Source organism: Varanus komodoensis, unplaced genomic scaffold (assembly GCF_004798865.1).
Source record: "Varanus komodoensis strain SLA01 unplaced genomic scaffold, ASM479886v1 scaffold1, whole genome shotgun sequence".
Classification (NCBI taxonomy): domain Eukaryota; kingdom Metazoa; phylum Chordata; class Lepidosauria; order Squamata; family Varanidae; genus Varanus; species Varanus komodoensis.
Genome location: NW_025335268.1, coordinates 123,404,963 through 123,430,310, shown reverse-complemented (window position 1 = coordinate 123,430,310; position 25,348 = coordinate 123,404,963). Strand labels below are relative to the sequence as shown.

General features: G+C 42.8%; 1 protein-coding gene across 6 annotated transcripts; it reads right to left on the bottom strand.

The window, feature by feature from the left end:
• Nucleotides 1-2,217: 2,217 nt before the first annotated feature.
• On the bottom strand, nt 2,218-25,125 carry MTCH1 (mitochondrial carrier 1). 6 transcript variants are annotated; one of them, XM_044443898.1, is made up of 13 exons: nt 24,871-25,119; nt 23,598-23,682; nt 20,612-20,718; nt 19,246-19,323; nt 18,316-18,373; nt 16,760-16,811; nt 15,712-15,771; nt 14,276-14,369; nt 13,341-13,388; nt 11,543-11,610; nt 10,860-10,935; nt 9,462-9,616; nt 2,218-8,167 (listed from the first exon to the last, which is right to left on the bottom strand). In XM_044443898.1, exons 1-13 carry the CDS (start codon nt 25,027-25,029, stop codon nt 8,032-8,034), a joined length of 1,176 nt encoding a protein of 391 aa, XP_044299833.1. In that variant the 5' UTR covers nt 25,030-25,119; the 3' UTR covers nt 2,218-8,031. The 6 variants fall into 6 exon arrangements, with proteins under 6 accessions (XP_044299833.1, XP_044299880.1, XP_044299853.1 ...); XM_044443945.1 differs by lacking the exon at nt 24,871-25,119 and adding an exon at nt 24,731-24,864; XM_044443918.1 differs by lacking the exon at nt 9,462-9,616 and having other exon boundaries at nt 24,871-25,114.
• Nucleotides 25,126-25,348: the final 223 nt, after the last annotated feature.

Sequence of the window (25,348 nt, the reverse complement as noted above, 5' to 3'; positions counted from 1 at the left end):
GTAATGACAATTCATTCCATAGCATACACTACACAAATCAGAGCAGCACATCTGAAGTTCCTATGTAACATGGGGTGGGGAACCAGCATCCCTCCAGATGTTACTCTCAAATCCCATCACCCCCAGCCTATAGGGATGATGGGAGCCTAGCGGCTGGAACCTGACACCTGGTCTTTATATTACGCACTGTATTGCATTTTTATGGTTTTTAATTTTTGTCAATCACCCAGCAAGGTTTGGCTTTTAAGAGATACAGAAATGAAACAAAATGGAGCACCCATGATTTAGGCTGCAATGAAGTCAGATGAGATGGTACATTCGCTTACACTGCTACTTAATTCTACCAGATTTAAAAGGCAATCCTAAATGGTAGCCCAGCCAGTTCTTCATGCTGTGGTAACAGCCAGTTTGGAGTACTGCTATGCATTGTATGTGCAACATGCCTCTGAAGTCTGCTCAGCAATGGCTCTTAATTTAGAATACAGTAGCTAGGTTAGTGACTAGGACTGGGTATGTGAAACAAATCTCACTGGTTGGAAAACTACTGCATTGGTTCCCAGTTTATTTCAGAGCACTAGATACTTGTCTTAACCTTTAAAAGTCCCAAATAGTTTGGGTCCAGCATCTTCCATCACACATGCCATCCATCTATCAAGAGATTTTTTTTCCAAGTCCCCTGACCTTGGAGGCAGAGTGGGTGATGATGAGACACAGGCCTTTTTCAGTTACAGTCCCTAGTTTGGAATTCTCTAGCCTGGGGAGGTTAGCCAAAGATCTTTGGCTATTCCTCAGACCATTTAAATCTATTATTTTTCGCCCTGACTTGTTCTGATTTTTCTCTGCCTGCACTACTAAAACTGATTGCTAATATAGCTTGACCAGGTTATTGGGGATTTTTAATGCATTTTTCTATGCTACTCTGAGAATCCCGGTTGAAGACTGGGATATTAAATACTCCAAACATGAGTGCACTCACACACTGGGGAGTAAGCCCCATGGAAGATAGTGGCATTTTCAAGTAAACACATCCAGAAAGATGCCACATGAGGCAACCTGCAGACCTCTTATCACTGATAACTGGGTATTCTTATTGGCAGGAATATCAGTCACTGCCTTTATTATTCCCTCCCCAGGCCCTGCCAAGCAGGATAGGCACGGCAATGGCCTGGCAAGCTGCCCCTCACGCCACTCTTGCCTCCCTTCCACATCCAGCCATCCCCTTCCAACTGCTCAGCAGGCATAGGAGGCCTGACCCCACCCTCCCCCTCCAGCTGGGATCTCTGTCTTCTTGTCTACGTGCTGCGTGTTCTGGCACAGTACAACGGGAGCAGAGAAAAGCAAACATTCCTATCGCTCTGGGCCAAGGGCGTGCTCCTCAGCCTCAAGAATGGCTCTTCTGTTCAGCACAGGGCACCACGTCATCCTCAGTCCTGTCCCACACACTGCAGTGCTGGGTGCAGAGCAGCCTCCGTAACTTAGCGAGCAGGTTGAGGACCGCTCCAGCACATCAACTCGAAACCATCTGAGCACAAGGCCTGAGCGGTTCTCTTTTTGTTTGCAGAAAACAGTTTCAAAGCAAATAAAAGCAGGAGGACCTGGGCCAGAGTGGAAACCTGTTTGCTCCCACAAATTCTCCTTTGTCGGTTTTGATGCTGAATGTGTACTGGACATTTTTCAAATACTAGCCAGATGTTAGAGCTCGATGTTTAATGATACCTGATTTCAATATTTTGATGGTTGCATCACCATCACCAGTGTGGTATTTAGCATTTTTCAAGTGGGACCTGCAACAATATACAGCCGCGTGCATGGCTCTTGTTCTGGATACCACGCCCTCTCCCAGGATATGCCGTTATATACACCCTCTTCTACCTCACTTCAACAGGTATTTGGTGTTGTGTCACCGGTCAGCATGCTCAGTCCTCAATGGACTGTTTGGCTGCCCATACAGACCATCCTTGTGTTTTCCCTAAAGGACTGAAAAACCACTTCAGCAAACTTTACAGTCTTTCCTGCCCCCATTCCCAAGCCTGCTGATACTTCTTGTACATGGAAGGTGCCATTTTGGGCACATAAGGACTGGCACTTGTGTGACTTCATTTGCTGTTAGTATGCATGATAGCCTTTGGTAACTATTACTGGGTTCTCAAGCAGATAGTACAGCCTTGAGACAAGTAATAATCTTAAGATGTCGTTATGAGTTAGAGCTCCACAAACTACAGAACAAAACAGCTTTATTATTATTAAAAATATTTTAACCCACTTTTAGGATGCATTGCCCTAACAGCAGCTTACAATACTATAAAAACATGGACATAAGATCACAATGAAATACAAACAAATACACGCACATGCGGGAGCGATAGAGGTTAATACTTTCTACATACTAAATACCAATTGGATACACATGTAGATCACAACATTTGCAGTGCTTTTGGGGGACCAGTTTCCTCTGGGTCTTCTCACTTGCCCACCCTTTCTCAAGATTCCAGCTGCATGGGAAGGTGGAAAAGTACAAGCTACTTCTTTTTTACACAAGCCATCAACAACTATTAACATACAGGCATGAATACTTATGCCCTGGTGGGAAAAAATCTTTTAAAAGGAGCCATAAAAGGGTGCTGTACTTTGCCACTTTCCTGAGCACCTAGAATCATGGGAAAGGGCAGGGACAACAACTCTCAACGGAGTCTCCCACCCAAAAAAAAAAGAAAAGAAAAGAAAACCCTTCAGGATTTTACTGTAAAGAAGGTGATCCATAGGTTATCCTTTTTTTTTTTGCAAGCAAAAATCACTTGTGGCTTTGGTTTGTCTTGACAACTTGCCTTTTGATAGCTGCTAAGATAAACCTAACTCAGAAATGAAGCTCTTGGCAACTTTTGGGTCTATGACCATGAGGAGTATTAAAAGCATATATCCCACTGGATTGCTCAGGTAAGGCAGGCCTTTTTAGGCATGTGAAAATTCTGGAATGTGTAATTGCGCAAGCCCAACTACCAACTTAACAAAAAACTGTACACATCTGAGTGCAAAAATTATAAAGGCGTGATAAACACACCAATGACACTTCCTCCAATGTGCCACTTTGAAGCACTATCTTCAGATGTTAAGTTGGAGTTTGTGTCTCATAATTTCCAAGAAAAAAGGGAAGAGGGTAAAGGCCTCTAAAAAGCAGCAGCTAACACAAAAAGGGATCATGTTTGTGGCTGGTCAACAACAGGTTGCTATGTCATAAATCCCTGACTGTAACAGAAAACAGTGGCAGCTTAAGAGCTTTATCTTTAAAAATTTCCAGAAAAAACACAATACAATGAAAAGATAACAGCAAGTGTGAAGAATCTGAATATTTAGGTAAATACTTATTTAAAATGAACCATTTTCAATTTCACGCTAACATGATGTCTAAATATGAAATTTGGGCAAAGACACACTTATTTCACCTTTTTTTCCAGGTACTAAATTTCAAACAGATGCCCCGTTCTAGTTCTGTCTTTTAACATGGTCCTTCCAGTGACAGTGACTGCTGCTCATCTGAAATACATCTTAGCAGCTTTCCCACCACTGTGTTGAAAGAAGCTTTCACTGGGAGAAACATTAATTGCTGATAAGCTTATCAATATTAATGAGTCATCTAAAGCCACTTAGAGGGGACTCTGAAGATACAGGTGTCCATGTTGCATGGACGGTTAAGTAAGCAAGTCAGTCAGCACCGTTTTGCGTGAACAACTGACATACGTTCCTCCATACTGTACCCCAGCTCCCTTTGCAACTATATTCACTTCACAATTTAAATCATGGCTGTCTTAAGGCCAGCATATGGACTGGAGATGATCCAGAGCCATGTTTCCTTGTGCTCTGATGTCTGTTAATGAAAGAATTGCCAAGCTGCCACAAAAGCAGTGGAAGTTTTGAAGTATAGCACTTCTTAGCTGCAGCAGTTTCCTGTACAACAGTATCTATCATCATGCTAGGGAGAGAAGTCATTTGCTGTTCGAGTTGATATGCCATGCACTCAAAGTTGCCAGATGGAAGTGGCTGCCAGAACCAGATATAAAATGGGAAGGAAGCAGATACAAAAGGGGAGGGGGGAGGGGCTGTCCCTAGGGGTAGACCGGGGAAGGCTGCTAACATGGATGGGGAAAGAGAAAAGGGCAAGAGAATTGTTCACCAGGAATATTCAGCTACATGAGCATCACACAGCAGCATTTGTTCGGAAAGGAGGTGGAAATGAGCAATACCCTCTGCGCCAGTTAATTCACGGATTTTTGAAAAGGGGGGATTGGGCCTAATGTACAGCATTCAAAAGAGCTCTGCTTCATTGTCAAAAATAGGAGATGACCAGCATATTACTGGCTGGAAGAACCACGTTTTAGAGCCAATTGAGCGTGTCCTCTTTCAGCAGATTTGATGTGCTATTTTTGTACTTCCAACCCCTTGAACCAGAAATGCCTGCACTTGTCCCGCAATAGTGCATAGCTGGCTTTTTACAGAGAACTGATTGCATGATGTCACAGCTGCAGGAAAGAGCTTCTCCCAGGCCATTTCCAAATCCTTGTGTGTGTACAGCTTGGAACTAGTTACCAAAGGAGCACCTTCTCCTATGTATATTCATTATAAAGTTATAGCATGATTTAGCATGTTGGTGATGGCATTATTGTCTTATTCTGATGTCTTGGAGATTTCTGTGGAAAGGCAGTATTAAATTTTTAAAAGTCCCTGAACCTCAAGATGTTATTCTGAAATCCTGCTCCAGATGCCCCTGTGAAATGAGGTGAAGCAGGTAACCACTGGAGAGGTGGCTTTTTTGGCAGGAGTACTTAATTACAGAACATTCTCCACAGAGAGACGCATTTGCTACCTGACTTTGTGGTCTTTTTGGCTCATATACAGATACTTCTATTTAAATAGAGTATATATAACATATTTTTATATATTTTTTAAAAATTTAGTCTGGGCTTCTGAATTTAAAATTCTGTGTATTTGTTTTTAGTGGCTGTATCCCACATGTTGACATCGTGCCTGCTTGTGAGTGGCCCACAGAATTTCTGTAATGGGGTGTTAATATAAATTCAGTTATAGAAGCTGTTGGTGCCCTTATAAGATATGATCCTGCATCAAATACTCTAGCTTTGATCAACATGGTTTACTGGAAAGCTCCTATGCAACATCTGTTCTTACTATATCAATGGTGAAAGCAAAGTTAGCTCTATACAAAAGAGAAGAGAACTTTGCACCTCTACCGGTACATGAAAAAGGTCACTGAGCCCACATCACTCCCTCTGCTTACATATTACAATTATGTGGTCCTATTAATACCTTAGTTATACAGCAAAACCACTGTCAAAAGTTGATTCTCCAACTGATTTAATATACATTCTTAGAGTATCTTTGGAAATGCAGAAGCCCAACTATGGTCATAAGCAGCTCCAGAACAGGACCCAGTGAAAAACATATGCCCAACAGCCAAGACAGCAGCCTACCAAGCACTGTCTTGCTTAAGAGAATAGGCTAGAATTATGGCTAGAAAGCTTTAGGCCAAGCCATATAAAACTGCCTTATATCAATTCAGACCATTAGTCATCTGGTCCACTATTTTCTCCTTGCCTGGCAGTAGCTGCCCAAGGTTAGAAACAGGAGCCTTTGCCATGTGGACCATGTTTCTACAAAGGAGATGCTATCGGCTGAACCTGGCACCAACCATTTAAACCATGGGTACTTCCGTCTTCCTAGAACAAATTCATGGGATTTTGCCATAAAAGGCTTTGCTGCCATAATATTTTAAATTAATGGATTAAGCATGTTAGGCGATTAGTCATGAGCTGAATCAGCAAACCTTAGTTTGCAGGTAAGTTAGCAAGCCAACAAAGGAATCATGAGCTGAAGGTCAGCCTTCTTTGCTAAAGAGACAGCAACATTCCACAATGGAATGCTTACCAACGGGAGCCACAGAAGACCCCCCGCCCCATTTGAGAAATAACGAGTAAGGGCTAGATGTTTCAGACAACCAGAGGCTACATATCCGAAAATGTGCCTGACCAGCAAAGGACAAGCAAAATGATGCCTGTAGCTCTCTGCACTCCAACTGGAAGGTATTTATGGCTTTGACAGGCCCTGTTGCTAAGTACAGTTTAAGAGGTAGATCTATGTAGACATCCAGTTAAATGCAATATCCACAACAGATTTATTTTGAAAAAACTCAGCATTTATGTAACACAAGAACCTTCAAAGCCCTTCATCACATTAAATCAATAATTATTACAGAGAGCCCAAAGCATAGGCCAGTTTATCCTATACTGTAGCTAGGGAACTGAAGCTGGAAGATTACATCTTGTCTCAAGACACCTGGTCAGCTCATGGTTGTGAACAAATCTGAAGTAGAATCTTCCCAGAATACACTATGGGTACAATTCTTGGGCTATGACCTCACTGCTGAGAAGACCCTGAACTCAGAGACTTCCCAGAGTCCTGTGCCCTATTGGGCTGAACCTGCTGGATGGGCATTTTGGCCTGTCTAAAAAAGGTGCTTTGGAGTGGGAAGGAAAGAGGTAGCTCAAGATAAATTATATCCGGGCATTGCCAGTTTCCTCCATCCCCAACCGCTACAATGCACCCTTTCTCCCTTCTTTAAGTTTGATTTTCTGCCCTCGGACAGGCAGCCAATGCTGCTCTTCATGCCAGCTGTGGGAGATCAGTGCTGGATCTCTGACTTCCTCCTTCTGTGGATGGAGCATCATCTGACCTCAGAGGGAGTTTCTGAGCCATCCTATAGTCCCTGAGACGCTCAGTCAGGAACCACAGGATTACTCTTTGGTTGCAACCCTATGTACTTCTATGGGTACCACTCACACTGATCTCCACAGAAATTAATTCTGAGTAAACATGCATAGGCCTGTGCTACTTTCATCAGCTTTCATGTTTATAATTTATTTTTATTGTAAAAGTTCAACAAAGGGAAAAGGTGACTACACAGATTTGAATGTATCCATTTCAAAGAGCACGCACTCTCATTGTGCATACATCCATCCCATGAACAGACCCCTCTTGCAGGAGGTTCTACTGCAGTTTGAGTCATCAGCCCAAATGGTTTTATGTTTTAGCTAAAGAAACACAACTGTGCATCAAGACTGAGCAGTGTTATGTGAAAGGTAAATGAATGTTTTACTCTTGTAACTGTCCATTCCAAGCTAAGTTGCTCACACATTGATATAAAACAGCGGAAAAGCCCCGATGCACAGGGCATTGCATGCTTGGCCCTTCAGATCTCAGCCTTTAATAGCATTGTCTATTTCTTCACCATCACCAAACTAGTGAGCAAATACTCACTTCAGGTCTTAAGATACTCATCATTATATTCCTGGGGGAAACACCTCCATGCCCATAGTACAGGCTGTCTTCAAGTGTACAGGACTATGGGTTGTACAAAACCCAGATAAAACTTAGTACATGTGTCAAACATTCAACTTGAGAGCATCACGCAGAAAACTGCAGGTGGTGGATAGTAGGCTGCTTTGACATGTTATGGTAAACCAAGACTCAGGTTTATACAAGGCGGTGTTAGGAATTCAGTAATACTACTACTTTGTTTGCTGTGGCCCTGCTGAATTCTAGGTAGGGAAGCTATTCCAGTGTAAGTTGAGGTTAACAAACAGGACAGCTAATCCTTGGTAAAGGCCAAAACTGACTGAGCTTAAGCTTTCCTCCCATTTTTCTAACACTGGCACCGAGAAGGAGAGATTGCGGCCAACCTGAAATTTGTCTAGTTTAACCAGTGCAGGGAAAGATGTAAACCAGTTTCTCCTTGAGTCCTGATCCAAGCAAGCCATGCACATGCCAAATCAGATGAAACTATAACTTTCACCCAGCCAGAATGCCCCCTTTGAGTGAAGCCTTGACCAGCACAGAAGAGTTGCTCCTTTCCTTTGACAGGCAAATTCATCAAGTAACTTAAGAACTTAAGCCACCCTTGTCCAATATGCTGGGAGGAAAATGCTGTGGCTCTTTCACCTCTGACTTCAAAATTAAACAGAAATGTCAAAGCAAGCTTTTAGGGTTTCTTCTATGATAGATTAGGTTGGTCTCTTCTTTCCAGGTGTGATTAGTCAATAAGAAAGGTTGTTGGTGTGGATGCTCTGCGAAAAAGCAGGCTGGAACCTCTGAAGAGCTGCCCCTAGGGGAAGAAGAGGAGATAGTTATGGGGAACTGTTTACTGAGATCTGCCCTAGAGTGGCAGTCACCACTGCTGCTAGAGCAAATCTAACAATGATCAGTGTTCATGAAGGCCAGTAACACCAGGATGCTGTACACTGCAGCTGCAAGCATAGCAGTAGGAGTAGGTGAGCACACCATAAGGGCCTGGCTGAGGAAGACAAAGATGAACGGATGGACAAAAGCAGCTATGGAGTGACTGAATTATGACATCAACCGGAGAATGATGCAAGAGGCAGGCATGCCAGTTGCACAGAGATGATGTTCACCTGAAACCCAGGTTACTCCCATCAGTAGGAAATACTTCCATTCCCCTCTTCAGCCAGTTTCAAGTTTTCATCATTATGTACTGGACTGCCTTTGTGTATGGAAACTGGTGTCCTCTGGATGTTCTAGACTGCAACTCCTCTAATACCTGGCCAAAGATCATGCTGGCTGGGGCTGATGGGAGTTCTAGCCCAGGAGAGAGCTGGGTGGCTCACCTCTGCCATACAGCTTGACAGATTTGAAATGATACTACAAGATCGTTCCTTGCGTAGTGGCCACCACTGCTAGCTCCCACTTGCCATTGGAGGAAGGGCAGCAGTGGTCATGGGGACCAGCCACGATGCTGTACCCTGTAGCCACAAGCTCAGCAGCAGGGCGACTCAAAAGAGGCCAACACAATGCCCACTAGGGGAGACACAGGCATGTTTAAGATTCACACTCTTCTTAAGGAACAAAGCCTTGTTCAGAGTAGATGTTAATTAGAAAGGATTTAAACAGTGTCAGAAACCGACACTCTGCATTGTACTTCATTTTCAGTAGAGTTTCTTAAATGTTTGCATTTATACTACCCTGAGGGACAAAGTATGCTTTCAGGGTGCGTCAACTTTTTTTTAAGAAACATCCTCTAAGTCACTAAGATATTCAAAAAAACATAGAGACAAAACTATCTCCAAGCCTTCACTATGCTTATAGAGCAGAGAGTCAGAGATTTGTATACTTATTGACCAAAGTTGTAGCAATTTTTTAAAGGTGAGATTCTAACCCTACATTTGCCTCATTCTTTCAGAAAAATGCAGAAACTAATCTCTACAGAACTCAAGAGAATGGAACAGAGAATGTTCTCCACCCTCTAAGAGGAACAATGGAATTGTATAGTTAGCGTGAGACTTTAGCAGAAAGAGCAGAAAAGCATTGCAATCTAGCTTGGAGCTCTTGTTAGTTTGCAAAAAGCACAGAGTATCTGGAACTCTGCCAGTTACAAAACACACCAATTTTCCTCTCCATTGGGCAGCTCTGATGATCCCATCAGCAGGCAAACATCTCTATTCTTGCTTGAACTATGAGTGACTGTTCCACTTATGGGTGCACTTGACATCGAATAAGCAAACAGGAGTGGGCCTTTGCTGCATTCAAGGGCACATAGCTGTAGAGGAATGCAGGAGAGAAATCATGGATTGGGCAGGGGTTATGCTCACATGCCACTCAACCACAATGTGGGATCAGGGAGGGGGGTGCAAGTGCCCGTTAAGGGAGGGAAAAAGAAATGATGAACGGACACACAGTAAACCCCAGCCTGTGTAAGTCATGCTGTCAGTTGCTGAAATAACCTGAAGGCTTGGCAGATTTTTTTAAAAAGCATGGTTAACATAAATATCCACAGAAAGGATGGAGTGGATGCATCTGCATTTCTGAAGATACTCAGGGGGATGAAGCTGACACACTGAGGGGATTGTGAGAGCTTAGTCTAAAGACATTTGGAGGGCACCAAGTTGGGGAAGAATGTTACAAAGGATGCACATAAAGAAAAATAATGGCAGCAAACTTCAGATGACGATTAGAGCATTGGAAACAGTGAGTTGGAGAGTTTGATATGATCTGAAAACAAAACTGCTGCAAAGCATTCATAGTAATCTTTGTGCGGAAAAGGACAGTGTGAGAGCAAAGAAGAACAGCAACTTAGAAAATCATGTGCCCAAGTGTAAAAAGTAAGTGTAACTGTTTTCATACATGGTGGGATGAACATACAAAGCACAATGGTATGTTTTACTAAACAAGTGTGCTGCTTACAAGAGCAAAATCCAAAACCATGAATAAAATTTTTGAAAAGCTGGAGGAAAATCCCAAACCATGATTTTTTCCCCCACATGCCTCCATGTCTGCTTCTTATGCATAGGAAATCCTTGTGTAATATAATGCAGTAGGCACTCTACCTCAAATCTACTAGGAACAGCAGTCACTGGGAAGATTACCCTTACAAATGTTGAAGTTTAAAAAATGTGGTTTTAAAGCAGACTTCCCCAACCTGGTGTTTTCCAGAAATGTTATAGTACAAGTTCTATCATCTGAAAGTTATAGACAATGATGGCTTGGGTGGAGTTTTTTTTTCTTTTAAAAAGTCCACACACTTGGAGAACACCTGGATGATGAAAGGCTAGTTTTTAAAGATAGTAGGGAGGAAAGTAGAGTAAAAATGACATTGGGCAGCAAGAGAAGTAATTTGTGGCTGAACTTCTGAGTTCAAAAGATAGGTTTCCCTGTAGCTAGGATTCCTTTAATCCCAGTTAAGGACATGCTTCTCCCATCTATTGATGAAGCAGAAATGATGGTTAGGAATCAGGTTATTACTCTCTGGCAAATCTCACCTCAGAGTCAAGACTGTTGCTCACCTGAGCACTGAGGTGCTTCCAGCAATGAATCCAAGAGGAGAACACAGGGGCATATGGATGGAGGCCCGCAAGTAACCTATACAGCAAAGAGAGAAGTCAGGGTAGAGAAACGGGGAACACAGTATGGAGGAAGGAACACTCCAGGCACAGACAGAAACAAGAACAGTTCTTGCAGCCAGATACTCTCATTCATACAGTTACACATGAAGCAAATATATAATGTTTCTGTTCAGGAAGTCAGGCCATAAGCAACTGCAAAGCATCCTGGCTGGGTGTTTTAGATAGGACATACGTGACACATGCTAAAATAAAAATAATCCATCATCATCGGCTCCTTTGATGACCTTGGACATTCATAACTCTGAAAGAAAGTGACTGGCTGTTTCCTATTTACTGAGTTCAAAATGTGTGCTGGCTGGTGAAAATAACATTGGGCTGTTTACAAACACAGACAGAGAGAGAGCACGAGTGAGCGAGCATAAGCATGCACAAAGCCTCTCCTCTCCTCTCCGCATAAATCCTCTTCAAATCACCAGTCGTTTGGATGAAAGGGAACATTTCATGTTTGCTTTATACACATAAGGGTAAGCTATGTGTAGACTGAGTAGTTCTGCCGAACATGAAACCTGCTACGTTTTTATTTAAGAAGTTGGGCAGGACAAGGTGGTGCTGAAATCACATACCCACAGTTGTTCACTGCCATAAGATCTCCCACAAGAAGAAAAGGGTATGTCAGCATGCTCACAGCAATCTGAAAGAAAGAAATGACTGAAGCATCCTCTTCTACAGACACACGTGTGCGCACAAACCCAAAAACAAACAATAAGCAGGAAGGCGTCATATGACAGAATGGAAACTGGAAAGGACCGGCAAGTTTTAGGCACTCAGAAAGAACACTTTTCAGCAGAGACAGGCTTAATGTCAGTAGGAAAGAAGTAAAATGGACCACAGATTTATATCAGGACTGGCAGCAAGATGCTTAGGAGCAGTGCCATGTATTTCCATAAAAATGTATGCCTGGAAAGGGACTCATATACACAGAGAACAAGCTATGACAACAATCAGTTTCTTGCTCAGGTTGCACTTTATTAGTGACACATTTATTCAATTTAGGCTTGGCAGCACAGCAGTTTCTCATGTGTAAGCAGCACCTGGGCAGACCAGAAGATTTTCCAGATTGTGGTTGCCATTTGCCATTCCACAGGCCTTACAGATAGGAGGGCTGGTATTTTCAGAAACAAGCTTTTCCTCTAACCCAGAAATGGAAACCTCTTTTACCCTGAACATTGAATTCAATTTTGGAGAAACACTTGAGGACCATATTCCAACAGTGGGTGGGGCTGAAAGTAAAGGGTGAGAGTCTATCTCCAAATAGGATTGTAGAGCTTAAAGCTTTTTCTGCTGGTAATTAACCCTTAAGATGGGGATTTCAACCTCTTCCAATGGGAAACAAACTGCACAGGAATTAGGAAACCACTAGACTTGAAACTTGGAGGAAACCTGATGGGGCCAGGGAAGGGGACAAGACTGGGATCCTAGGAGGGATGGTTTTGGCTCCCAGGCATGTGGTTCCTCCACCTCTACCTTAACCTTAATTATCTCAGGGAGCTGAAATTTGAAAAAATTAGGCAGGAACCCATTTTATGAACTCAAGAACTACTAAGCCACGACAGGCCAAAATGCAGCAGGAGCTTTGGTGAGCCTGTACATGAAACTGAGAAAGGTCTACACCATGGGTCCTCAAACTACGGCCCCGGGGCCGGATCCAGCCCGCCATGCCCATTTGGACCCGCCATGCCCATGCGCGCCCGCTGCCACCCACCTCGCCCCGTGCACGGGGAGGCAGCGGTTTGCTCACTTGGAGAAAATGATCTCCAAGCGAGCAAGATGCTGCCTCCTGCGCCTGCCTCACAGCACGTGCCTGCCCTTGCCTCGCCTCCCCTCGCGGCGCGTGCCCACCTCAGCACTCACGCACGCACCGCCCCTGCCCCCGCCCCCGCCCCCTCACCGGCCCGTGCACACCACTGGCACCACCTTTCTGGCACGTGCCCAGCACTGGCACCTTTCAACTGGCCCCCTGGTGAAAAAGTTTGAGGACCCCTGGTCTACACTGTCGCTTGCCTCCCCAGTGCTGAGCTACTGAGTTTGGGAGAAGCTTGCAGAATAGTTACCAGGACATGGGGTGGATGATACCTGCTGGCAGGTCCAAAATAATGACATTATTTCACACTTTGGACTTGCAGCACAACTGCCCCAAAGGTTGCTGATTATTGCTTTTCAGTCAGGGTACTAAAACGCAGCAGTTTGTGCAGTTTTGATCTGAAGTTCTTCAAATGATTACTTGCTGTTATTGAATGCTTATACCAAGGTATACTTGGGAGCACACTGATTTACCTAGAGCCATGAAATCAGACAGGACAAGGAACACAGGCACACAAACATATACCTGAATTTCCCCAACTGAAGCAATTGTTTACATACCCCCATCACAAATTTGGTGTAGCTCCGGATCACAGAGGCCTGGTTGAACTGAAAAGAGGAAATCAAAAGAGGACTTGAAGTCCAAGCCATCGCGCACAATAGAAGAAGACCATCAGGTATCAGTAATACTGCTGGAAAATGTGTAAAGGGACTGGTAGAAGTCTAAGCACAGCTATGATTTGCCCTGTATCTAAGTCATGGAGTGAGAAATACCATTTTAGACTGACAAGAGATACCCACTGAACTGAAGACTTCGTAATCACAGTTCCTCAAGGAAGAAGACAAGGACAAATGAACCATGCAATTACAGACAGCCCAGCCTGTCCTTCCGTGGAATTAACCTTTGGCTTGATCTTTGAACTAATGTCCAACATGCAACAGACTTTATGAGTCATATTAATAAGCAAGTCCAAGAAATGGCTTTTGAAATTTCCTTAGACTGAAGTTTGTGGCACACTAGGTAAACTAGTCAAAAAGTGAATATGGGAAGTTAGGTGCAGAGAGTGCTGCCTAGAATGATGGAAAGGGCCTTTCCATAGGAATGGCTGCTGCAGGGCAAGGTTTAAGCCGGTGACGTTTACATCCAATCAGAACAGCATCGAGAAATAAACACAGTTCACATAATTTCTACTTCCTTTTATCATCAAATTAAAGTCACACTCACTTTAAGCTTTGGAAATGAAACAGAGAGTGGCTTCATTCACACAATTCATGCAGTTTTACAATGGGGCTTCAACCAGCATTCCAATAAGTAGGAAAAAAAACCCTTTTTATTTCTCCCTCCATACCTTTGTTACCACCCAAACATATTATTTTTATTTCAGTTATTAACAAGAAAATCGGGTTCTTCAGACCCACATTTTTTTTGATATCAGCATAAGTTACACTCCCTAAACCAATGAACAACCAATCCAGTCCAAAAGGCCTCTACTCACGTTGTCATCCACTGCATAGGTGTTGATAAAGTGAGCCAGAAGGTTGCAGCACCATAGAAAAATTATGTCACCCAGGATGTGTGGAACTAAGCCTCTGAAAAAGCAAGCGGATGAGAAAAAAGACTTAGCATCTCACAATCTGGAAAAAAAGACTGTCCATGCTTCTAAAGGTTATGCAAATGAACTTGGTACTCTGAATATAGCAATCTAACCAGGGTATATGATGAACTAAAATCCAAGATCATGCCCAGAGGAAAGGTTCCTCACTTCCATGCAAACTTTACCAAGTCCCAAGGGAAAAGGAGGAGAAAAGAAATGCTGATGAAATGATGAAATGTGCACTTAGAATGCAGAACTTCCAAGCAAAACAAGAGTAATTTGGGGCAGGAAATACTCAAGAGCATTAAGAACCAATTGCCTTCAACACAACATGAATCCAGACAATCATTCACTAGATGTCAAGTAATTTATCATAGTGTTCCTAGAACCATGAGGGCAGAGCAGGGTATGCCAACCACTGATAGGGTAAGAATACCACCACTTGGTAAAATTCAAGCTGCGGCAAAAAAATGAGGTTTTACAAACCAGTAGAGCCAGATACCATATCTGGTGCCCTCCTGATCTTTTGGGCAACAGTTCTTAGCATTCTTGATCATTGCCCATGCTGGCTAGGGCTGAAGGGAGCTGAAGTTCAAAACATCTAGAGTGCACCACATTGGGGAAGGCTACAATGAAGTATCTGTAAGCCCACATTGATTGGAAGCTGTAATATGCCTGCAAGCTCTGATTAACCGTTGCTGTACTACTAAACATGCATTAGATGTGCTATCAGGCATCAAGTGGAATGCTTCCACTAACTAGAAGGCTCATCTTCTTGTTGTATTGTGCCAACTCCAGAGCTCATTGTCCCTATTTCAACTATTCAGATGCACTGCTGCCTCCTTTTTGCCGCTATTCCTCCAGCTCTGCTTTGCAGGCTCAGCAATCTCGTACCAGCTTAAAGTGGACTTGTGCCTTTACTGGGTTCTTTAAATCTGAGTAAGGCAACTAAATTCATGGATGCTTATTTCACAGCTAGGCACCCTCCAGATGTGCTGGGCTCCCATAATCACCCACCAGCAGGGCTTGATTAGCTAGGATGATGGCAACTATAGTTCGACACACGCGGAGGGCACCAGGTTGGGAGTCCCTTTGCCCTTTCATACATATTCAGTTTTTTAGAATTCCAGGTCATCCAATTGGACGTCACCACATCCTATGCAGTACCTGATCAGCAAAGCAGAACTAAGCTAGAGAGTGCAGGGACAGTCATGTGTCTGTGTTGGGGGAGAACCCAATCCAAAGTCTTCTTGACTGTGCATTATTTGGCCATCAAAAGTAACACAGCAGGTTCAGATTTAGTGGAAGTTGTCAGGAATTCTGACAGACTCACGTACACAAAGAATCCCAAGAGTCCTTCTTCTTTCCAAATTGTCCCAATGGAGCTAAACACACCTCTGTCGAGAAAGAAAAACAGACTTGAGGGAGCTCTCTCACACACCCCTTCAATCTGCTGAATAACCGGACTGAAAATAATCCATCTACAAATGCAGTGTTTATTACTTTTGTTCTCATTATGGAACAAGAGAAGCAAGGAACACCAGAAGCATTCGCAGTTTTGAAACTTTTGATGGCTTTTTAAAGTAGATGAGTCAAAAGTGTGCTAGGCATGGTGGCTTGGACCTACTTGTGACTGGGATCAGATATCCTTGATAAGCAAAAAGAAGGCCTGTTCACACCAATTGTTTTAGCATGACACTTCTGGGAAGTTTCATCTCCCTCCTCTAGAAAAATACTGCCTAAAAACCTAGCTCTCACCACTCAGCATAATGTCTTGTTCTGAAATTATTGGGTACCTATGGATACAGGCAACCATACAGGAGGAAACACAGTTTAGTGGTACGGCACATGATCTATATGCAGAACATCCCTGAAACTCTATGAAGGGTTTGGAAGGAAACCTTCCTGAAAATACCAGAAAGGCATTGCTGCCATTGATTGCTGACAAAATTGGGCTAAATGGACCAAAGTTTTGACTTGGTATAATGTAGTTTTCCTAAGCAAGGGAAGGAAAGTGCCCCTGGGACTTGTGGGGAGGATTCTGTTTAGCATCAGAGTTGCTTTCCACCCACTTCAGATTGTGCAAAGCTTTCTGTTTGCAACTGCACCAACGAAGGTTGTACTAGCTTAGACTTCTGCACAAGGATATCATGAAACAGAACTGGTGTTATGCCTCATTTTTCAGGAACCGGGGAAAGCTGAAGTGCATAAATTTCAGAGGAACAATGGGTATGTCACAACGAAAGGCACAGTGACTCACAGGGAAGGGTTGGGAATGGTGAGAAAGTAGATGCTGAAGCTTCTGTTTACACTGAGCAATGAATGCTTCTTAGATTCCTAGCTCCTCTTCTCAGATTCACCTTTAGAATGACAGCATGATCTCACCTGTATTTAACTTCCCGTCCTACAAATTGGACCATACAACGCACAGAGATCACTGTAGAGGGGGAAAAAGATATAGGTGGCTTTAGAAGCAATCCATTCAATCATCTGAAACAGATCTGTTAAGGAATATGTGAATCACGAAAGCTACCACTGAATATTTCTTCATTCATTATCCTTAACAGGCATACCAAGGTGGATCTGTACCTGAATGTGCCAAAACCTCCAGATCCTTCCAGTACCCTAAAGACTAAGAAAATATAGCACAAATGTACAAGAATTAAAGCCTAGTTTGCCAAATGCATAACATGTTTTCTACAGTTGTTAGGTGTATCTATCACACACAATTTATAAACAGTAAAGACAAAAGACCATGAAATAGAAACATAGAAACAGAGCGAGTCAGAAGAGATCTCCTGGGCCATCTAGTCTGACCCCCAGAGCTCCAGCCGGCTCTGCTCATGACCTGCCTACCATGTGCATGTCTGGCCTATCCTGGAAAGGGTAGTAGTTGTTAGCAATGAATGAATCTGCTTTGATTTCTAGAATGTGCATATATTTTAAGCACAGATTTGTTCTGTCTCAGTTTCTAAATTTCTTAAAGCATTTAACAGGCAGAATATACACTGGTATCTTGTACTTCAAATCTAATTTGTTTCAGGAGGCCATGTGGACTCTGAATCATTCCAAGTTCAAATGAACTTTCTCCATTAGAAATCATGGAAAGTGATCTAATCTGTTCCCTGAGATCCTAAACTTTGTCCATTTTGATAAACGTAAGCAGCAAATATGCATAATTTAAGGTAAAAATAACACAATTACATGCCAGAATTGTTAATTAAAACCTGAAAACAAACTATGTAAATATGTGCTGTACTACAAAATGAAAATTGCATTTACCATCCTGCACAAGTGTTACACAAGAGAAGTTTCACAGCAAGAGATGACTTGGGTGCACAACAGATGACATTTACACAACAGCCATGTTTTTTCACTGTGCATGCAGTTCAAACATAGAAGCATCAATCGAACTTTGGAGCAAATTTATCTCAACTTTAGCGTTTGAACGCCAGATCGTTTGAAGTTAGAGTCATTCAAACTACAAGACACCAGTGCATATTGTTCAATTTTCCCCTGTGATTGCATTCTTGTACACAATTTTTATCAGGGTACTACACTGCAAAAATTGAAAAACCAAAGAAACAAGGATAACTGCATTCTGGTTTGTGCATTAGTTCATGCAGTGCAAATTAAGCTGGTTTGTATTAAAATGTGAACCCAACACATTTCTTCCATGTTCATGGTAGTATGACAAACAAAAACAGAATTACCCATTTACAGCCATCATTTATGATAATGCAATATTTCTTTCCATGATGGACATATCATAAATAGATAATCTCAAATTAAGATCATAATCAGATGCAATCAAGACTAAGATTATCCTTGACTCTTGTAGCAAGTAAATGCTTTCAAGGGGCCAAGAAGAAAAGAATGTTCATCTACAAATTGATATTACAGTTGAGAAAGAGAACCAAAGAACAGATCCCGCATCTTACCATGCAGAGGATGAGAGATAACCCTGGATGCACACTGCATCATCATCTCATGAGAAGTCTGATAAAATACATCAAAAACATATATTAATAAAGGTCAGATAAAATCTATCAACAAAGAACCTTCTTAAAAATGGGCACCTATAACTGAGTCAAGTTGGTATATCTAGGGAGGAAAACTGATTAATCCCCTCTTCACCTGCAACACAGATCTATTTGCTGGGTGACACAGAATACAGTACCTCCCACTGTCACTTCATTACCTTAAGTCACTCCCTGTCTCTCATATGGTCTCATTCTAGTGTAACTGTAATCCAGATCATTCAGATAAGGAAGACTGTGAAATTGCTGTAATTAGAAGTTACTGTAATTGTACCTCCAGTGCATGCCCAGGCTGCAGATGTATGAGCTACATCTGAAGGCAAAAATGCATTTGCTTTCAAACTTTCCAAATTTCATAGATTAAACATACTGGAGGGAGTTTTCATCTTGCATACAATTAAATTATACCATGTTTCACATTAACAGAGCCTTATTTTACTTCTTGATTGCTAGAATTCCATCGAGCTGAAATTTCAAGAAATCAGACAGACCCTATGTTTGCATTTTCCTGATAAACCATTCCACATTTAGCAATCTCAAGTTAATCTTGATAACCAGAGCAAAATGCTTTAGAAGTATGTTTATTTAATATTAAAGAAGCCCAGTGGGGGCAAATATTTGTGCACATTTTCATATCACTCATACAGGTTTTCCCACCTTTCCATAATGTTGGCCTGTGGTGCTTTTTCAAACTAAGTTTAGCATTACAGGAAGGAGCCAGATGGGTGGTGAAGTCAACCTTCAGAATGAACTTTCTAGATTAAAATGTAAAGCTCTCATTAAGTACTAGGTAAAAGACAAATGAAACAGAAAGCATTCAGTGGGTTCCACCTCTTTTGCCACTTTCCTGAGGGACGTTTTCACATCATCCTTGTTAGAGACATGTTCCATATCCTCCAAAGGAAAGGCCTGGGGTTAAAAAAAAGAAAGTAAAAGATATTAAACTAACATCCCTTCAGCGACCCTGGTATGTAGAGCAAGACATCTGATGTATCACTGAGATCCTGCTACCCCACTTCAGATAAATACAGCATGGCAGAGAGAAAACTTTTCAAGTCTGTGTCCTGCCCTTCCCCTAGAAAGCTCTGGGAAACATACATAGGGTGGGGTTTCCCCATTATATCTTCATTAAAAGCCATAGGCAAGTTCAGCTGAGAGACAGTGACTTGCCCAAGATGCCTGGTAGAGATTTGAATGCATGCAATCCATGCATCCTTGCTTCCCTTTCCCACCTCCATGTCTTCTTAGCCACACTGTTTCTGCAAGGGGAAAGGACCACACAAGGCCTTCCGCGTCCCAGAAATGGAACGGGACACTGCTGCCTGCTTTGAAAACTCCCAGCGTGGAAGCATGCATGTACCTCCAGCTCACTACCCTGTGCCTACATCTGTGGCTGCCACACAAGAAAGTCCACATCTACCCAGCTCTGCTAAAGTAGGAATGAGCTTTTCTTCCCCCTTCCAAGCAATGCCCAAAAGGGAGGGGCAGCAGCCTGCACAACTGAACCAGACAGGGTCGGGCTTTTGGAGCTTTCCTGTGCACAGCAGGAGGGGATGGAGTGGAAGACAGCCAACTTATCTTGGCAGGAGACAGAGCAGTGTTCCTCCCATCCTTAATGAGGGGCTGTCACTGAAGATTAGAAAAGTGAAATCAACAGCCCCACTGTCAAAGGTAAAACAGGCCAAGAAGTGCCAAACCAGCCAGCTTTCACGGGAAATAAAAGGTCAGTCAGAAAGGATCAGCACCTCATTATTTTAGGGAGGTTGGAGGCATTCAGACATTCCTAAAGCAGCCCGATGGTGATTTAGTAATCAATTAATTTAAAATATGGTCCAGAAGGGCTATCAGGATTTGACTGTAGTTGAAAGAAATACTGAATGACTCAGGAAATTGCTCACAGAACTTTTTTTTAAAGGAGAAGGGATCTGAGGGGTTCTATGTACTATAAGGCCAGCTGCAGTTCGTAGAATTCAGCACCTCTGGGGCAGTAAAAGGATTTACTGCTTCTGGTTGAAGAAAAGAGCCTACTTGCCTCAGATGGGGTGGTGGCTGCTATTCTTGAAGCTCCGTCCCTTCCAAACCTCAACAGGCAGGGCTGTCATATGAGAGTTTGCTGAAAATGGAATGCTGGCCCATATCACTTCTCTCACAATTAGCCCTCAATACATGCTGCACAGAGAACAAGCTTGTGTCTTACCTTCTTTATTCGCCCTCGGCTTATGGTGGATAAAGTGCTAGAGATAATGCGAGGAGTGAGGCCACGGAAAAGGCCCCTTTTCCCATCCACATCCACAATATGCCTGGCTAGGGAATAAATGATGGTGGTATCACTTCAGTGTCAGTGTTCAAGAGGTCCTGCTTTCAGTATTTAGTCCAAATAACATACAGTGGTACCTTGGCTCATGAACTTAATCCGTTCCACAACTCTGGTTGTGACCCTGATTTTTTTTAATCAGAGCAGTTTGATTCAAAGTGACAAAGAACAACAAAGTGACAAAGTGCTGTACAGTACAGTGGAGAACACTAACCTAGGTGGGTGGGGGAGGTTATTGTTTTGAGGGAGAGTCCCCCTCCATAAGGACACAGGGGATCGTCTCTTCTTTGTCTCTTAGCTGCAGGGTCAATTTTGGTGGAAAATCTGTCTATAGTCACTTGTTTTTTCCTGCTGTTCGTTACAGTTACGTTGGGGTGGTGCTTCTCAAAGAAATCCTGGCACTCATTCCATTTTTTCATAATGGATTGTATCACATCACTGCTAACCTCCTCCCTGTCTTCCGCTTCCTCAGTGGAATCCTCCTCAGCAAGTGCCTTCTGCTGCTCACTCCGGAGTTCAGCAAGATCTTCTATCGTCAGCTCCTCTATGTCTTCCCTGCACGAACACGAATGCCATTGTGGCCATCTCCCCACTTGGGGGGATGGGGAGATGGCCATGATCGTGCTGGCTGGGGGATGAGGTGGCCGAGATTGAGCCCATCTTTCCTGCAGGAGCGTGCCCGTGATCACGCACGTCTTCCCTGCACAAATGCAACTGCAATCGTGGCCATCTCCCCACTCGGGGGTGGGGGGGTAGAGATGGCTGCGATCTTGGTTGCCACCCAATGCAAAGTTCACGACCCAAGTCCAAATTTTCATGAAATTTTTGTTCGTGACCTGATTTGGTTGTGAACCAAGGCGTTCGTGAGTCGAGGCACCATTGTATATCTCATGGCATCAGACTTTTGGCTGCTACTGGAGTCATAAAATGAGGAGAAGCCTGCCATTTTCAGCTTATCTTTCTGTTGCAGTCTGCCTATATTAAATAGTAAGACTGGATGTTATTGGGCTAGGAGAGAGTGATGATCCCAATAACTTGGTTTTAATTGTGCTTCCCTTCTCCCTCCCCCCCCACAAAAAAAATTCACATTATAATCTGCAAAATGTCTAGAAGGAAACTGTATGGAACCTAACTAATGATAAACATCCTACAACTGGAGAAAGGAAAAAACTAAAATGTGCCCCAGTGTAATTATATTATAATTTGTAGTTGTTTGCTGCATAGTAAATCAAGACTGATTCCCACATCTACTTCTAGCTTGCTGCGAACTAATAATTTATTCCTAAGGTACACATTTTATTTCAGGAGTATTAGACAGGAAATGATTCTGAATATATGTACAATATGATTGAAGCAGCACATTATTTACCCCTCAGCCGATAGTTTTTTAGGGAAAAAACTAGATTGTAGGTTACAGTGGCAAAAGAGATTCTATAAATTAAAAAGCAAAGTGCATTAAATGCAAACCACCTCTCACACAATTAAAGAATTGTTTTGATTAATTTTTCCTGAAGGAAGTTGCAATGTAGAGTAGCAAAGCTTGTATACAATTACCGGTGTGTCCCCATCTTTTAATGGTTCACCATCTCCTGCAAACCAAGTCACTAATGAGAATTCAACAGGTACCAAATGATTTTCTAAGGGTGCAATCCTGCTGATTGTGGGCTACATACTCTTAAGCCCTGAAGAGGGACAGCTTATCATTAACATGCAGCTGAGGTGCGGGGGGAGAAAGAAGGCTGCAACACCATCAGGATACATTGCATGCTCTCAGTCCGGGACTCTTCCCCTCCCTGCTCTTGGAATGTCCCTTTACCCCCTCTACCAGGTTGCTTTCCCAGTCTTGGAGAGCCAGTTGACATGGAAAGAACTGCAGGAGCTGCAAGCGGGAAGGGGAGTGGAGCACAGATTTCTAGCTCTAAGGCAAGAATTCTGTTTCTGATTGCAGATCTGGGAATCTGATTTATCCTATGTCTAAGTCCCAAGACAGCAAGAATTGCTTTCCCTGGGAACTATTTTAAGTGGCATGAAAGAAAATAGCGTACCATATCTTTAACTGACATATGTGACCTTCATACAAAGCCTTTCATAGAAAGTAACCTTGTCAAAATGCAATTCTGGATCACCGACAGCGAATATCTGTTCTTCTGAAGAAGGAAACTCCCCATTAATCTTAGCACGTGCTGCAAATGAAGAATAACTGTGCTGGGATGAAAAAGTGTGTATGGCTAAACTGTCACTGGATATATTTACAGACCAGGGAACCAAACGGTACTTTTCATAACATGCATGGTGGGTTTTTTTCCTAAATAAGTAAGCACCAAACATCACTTCATAGAATGTGTTATTTATTTCTGTTTCAGCATCATTAACACTAAAATTGATACAAAGAGTAACAGCAATCGCTTGTGAGAATTAAAAATCAGGACACTATCAGTGTGGTTCTATATCTACGTACCCAGAAGTAAGTGTAAGTGTGTTCAACAGAGTTGGCTTCCAATTGTGTGGTTACAGGATTGCAGTCTTAGGGAAGATTTTAAAAGCTACAGAAAACTGCATGCAACTAAGAAAGACAGTATTGTACACAGCTTTAACTCTCACTTTTTCTTCACTATCCTAACACTTGGCTCTCACACAGCCTTTTCATTCTAGCAAAAGTAAGTCCTCTGACTAAAATAAAGTGTTCTAAAAGAACTTTTCCTCATTTATGTTTCCACAAACTAACAGTATACTCAAACTTAGCGTTTTGTTGTGGTGCTGACTGAATTGACTCATACCAGCATTCCAGAACTGTTGATGTATCAATCATTTCACCTTTATATTGTCTTTACTGGACCATGCACAAAGCTTACTTGTGGGGGATGCTCACCATATGTAAAAAAGCCAGGTAGGTAAAGCACTTTCCTTCCCAATAAATTTCTTCCAACTGTTGGAGGCAGAGGCTCATGTCCAACCTTTAAAAGAAACACCAATCAGGTAACATTTGCTTTTTGGTGGTATCCCTCATACAAGGGATCTTTACTTATACATTTACATCCTATGCCTGCCTTCCCAGAATCCTTACAATTAACCATGTTGTCTATAGTTAATGGGAAATGAAGTCCAAATCATCTGGAGGACCCTAGAGCAGGAAGTGATCCTATACATAAACTCTCACTGCATTCATTTGTCCTCACCCTTTTCTTCAGTTTCCCAAGCCTTTTATGCAGGAACTGCCTCATTTAAAGTCCCAGAATTTTCTTTCATGTTTTCTTCAGTGAAGATACAGGAACCCATTCAAATTGACAGCACACTTAGGTTCATATCTAGTCACTCTGAAGAAGACAGCTCAGAAGAAATGGCTACACTGTCCCCACATGCGCATTCCATTTTTTGGTTGTTATTATGTCAGCAGGTCCAGGCCTTTCCCAGTTTAAACACACAAATTACTACTGAGATCCATCAGTAGTAGCATGTGGCTCATGGACAAAAAGGAAAGAATGTGCAAAATACACAAGAAAAAGATGCAAAAATGAATTTTTTAAAAAACAGGCAATTCTTGCTTTGTTACATTTTCTGCAAGTCTGCACCTCAAAACATCAGACAGCTGTTCATACACACACACACACATACATATATATATAGCACCCACTTCAGAAAGATTTTTTTCCTTTGCAACTTATGTTTGGGTTTCACTTTATTGCCTGCTATGCCAGGTGGAAGGCTACACTGCTACCTTGCAAGTTAGATTGGCTCATAGGTAGTGTACACAACTAATCAAAAACAGGTATCAGGTGCAACTGTGTGTGATTTTAAGCAAGGGACTTGAGATATTGACCCCTACAATATCTATCCAGGTAGCAAAAGGAGCAGTGACTGGAAGACAGCACTTCTGGTAGAATGTACTGCTGTCCACCACAAAACCTGGAAGTAGATAACAGGGCGTAAATTACATCCACTAATCCAGAGGTATAGCCTAAGATACCTGCAACCCAAGATAAATAAGAGAATACAAAATCTCACAGTTTTAAGGGCGTCCCCCGCAATTCCTGATCTCCAAGGGCTGTCTGTTCAATAGTTGCCCATACGCCCAAAGAAACGCCCCGGAGACCCAATCCCTACCCATCCGGAACCAGCATCAAGGGACTGGAATCCAACCGCACCTGCACCAAGAGCTTCACATATAGCAGCGGGTGGCTCAAGGTCGTGATGCCGGCGCTTAATGCCACGAAAAGAGCGTCCGCCCCCTCCGTTGGCCCCGGTCCCATTCCCAGTCCAGGGGCGGGAGAAGCTAACCCGGGACCCACGGTGACAGCCGCCATCCCCTCTGCCCCATCCAACACCTTCCGGGTGCAACCCCCAGCTCCTGTCACATGACCGAGTCCTCAGGTCACCAGGCTTTTACGACATCACGCTACGCAAGGCGGGAGGAACTTGGCTAGAGATAGAAAGGTAGAATAACAATGCCCTTGTGAAAAACCAGTGTTTACTGGCTCCTTCTCAGGCTATAGCTCCCCTCTCCGTGACTAAAGCGAGAGCTCTCCGTAGTTTTAAAAAAATGCAGATTTTTTAAAAAAATAACGTAAGTCTGTTTTAATGTGTCTATCTAGAAGCCAAAGAATTTATAATCCTTTTAGTTTC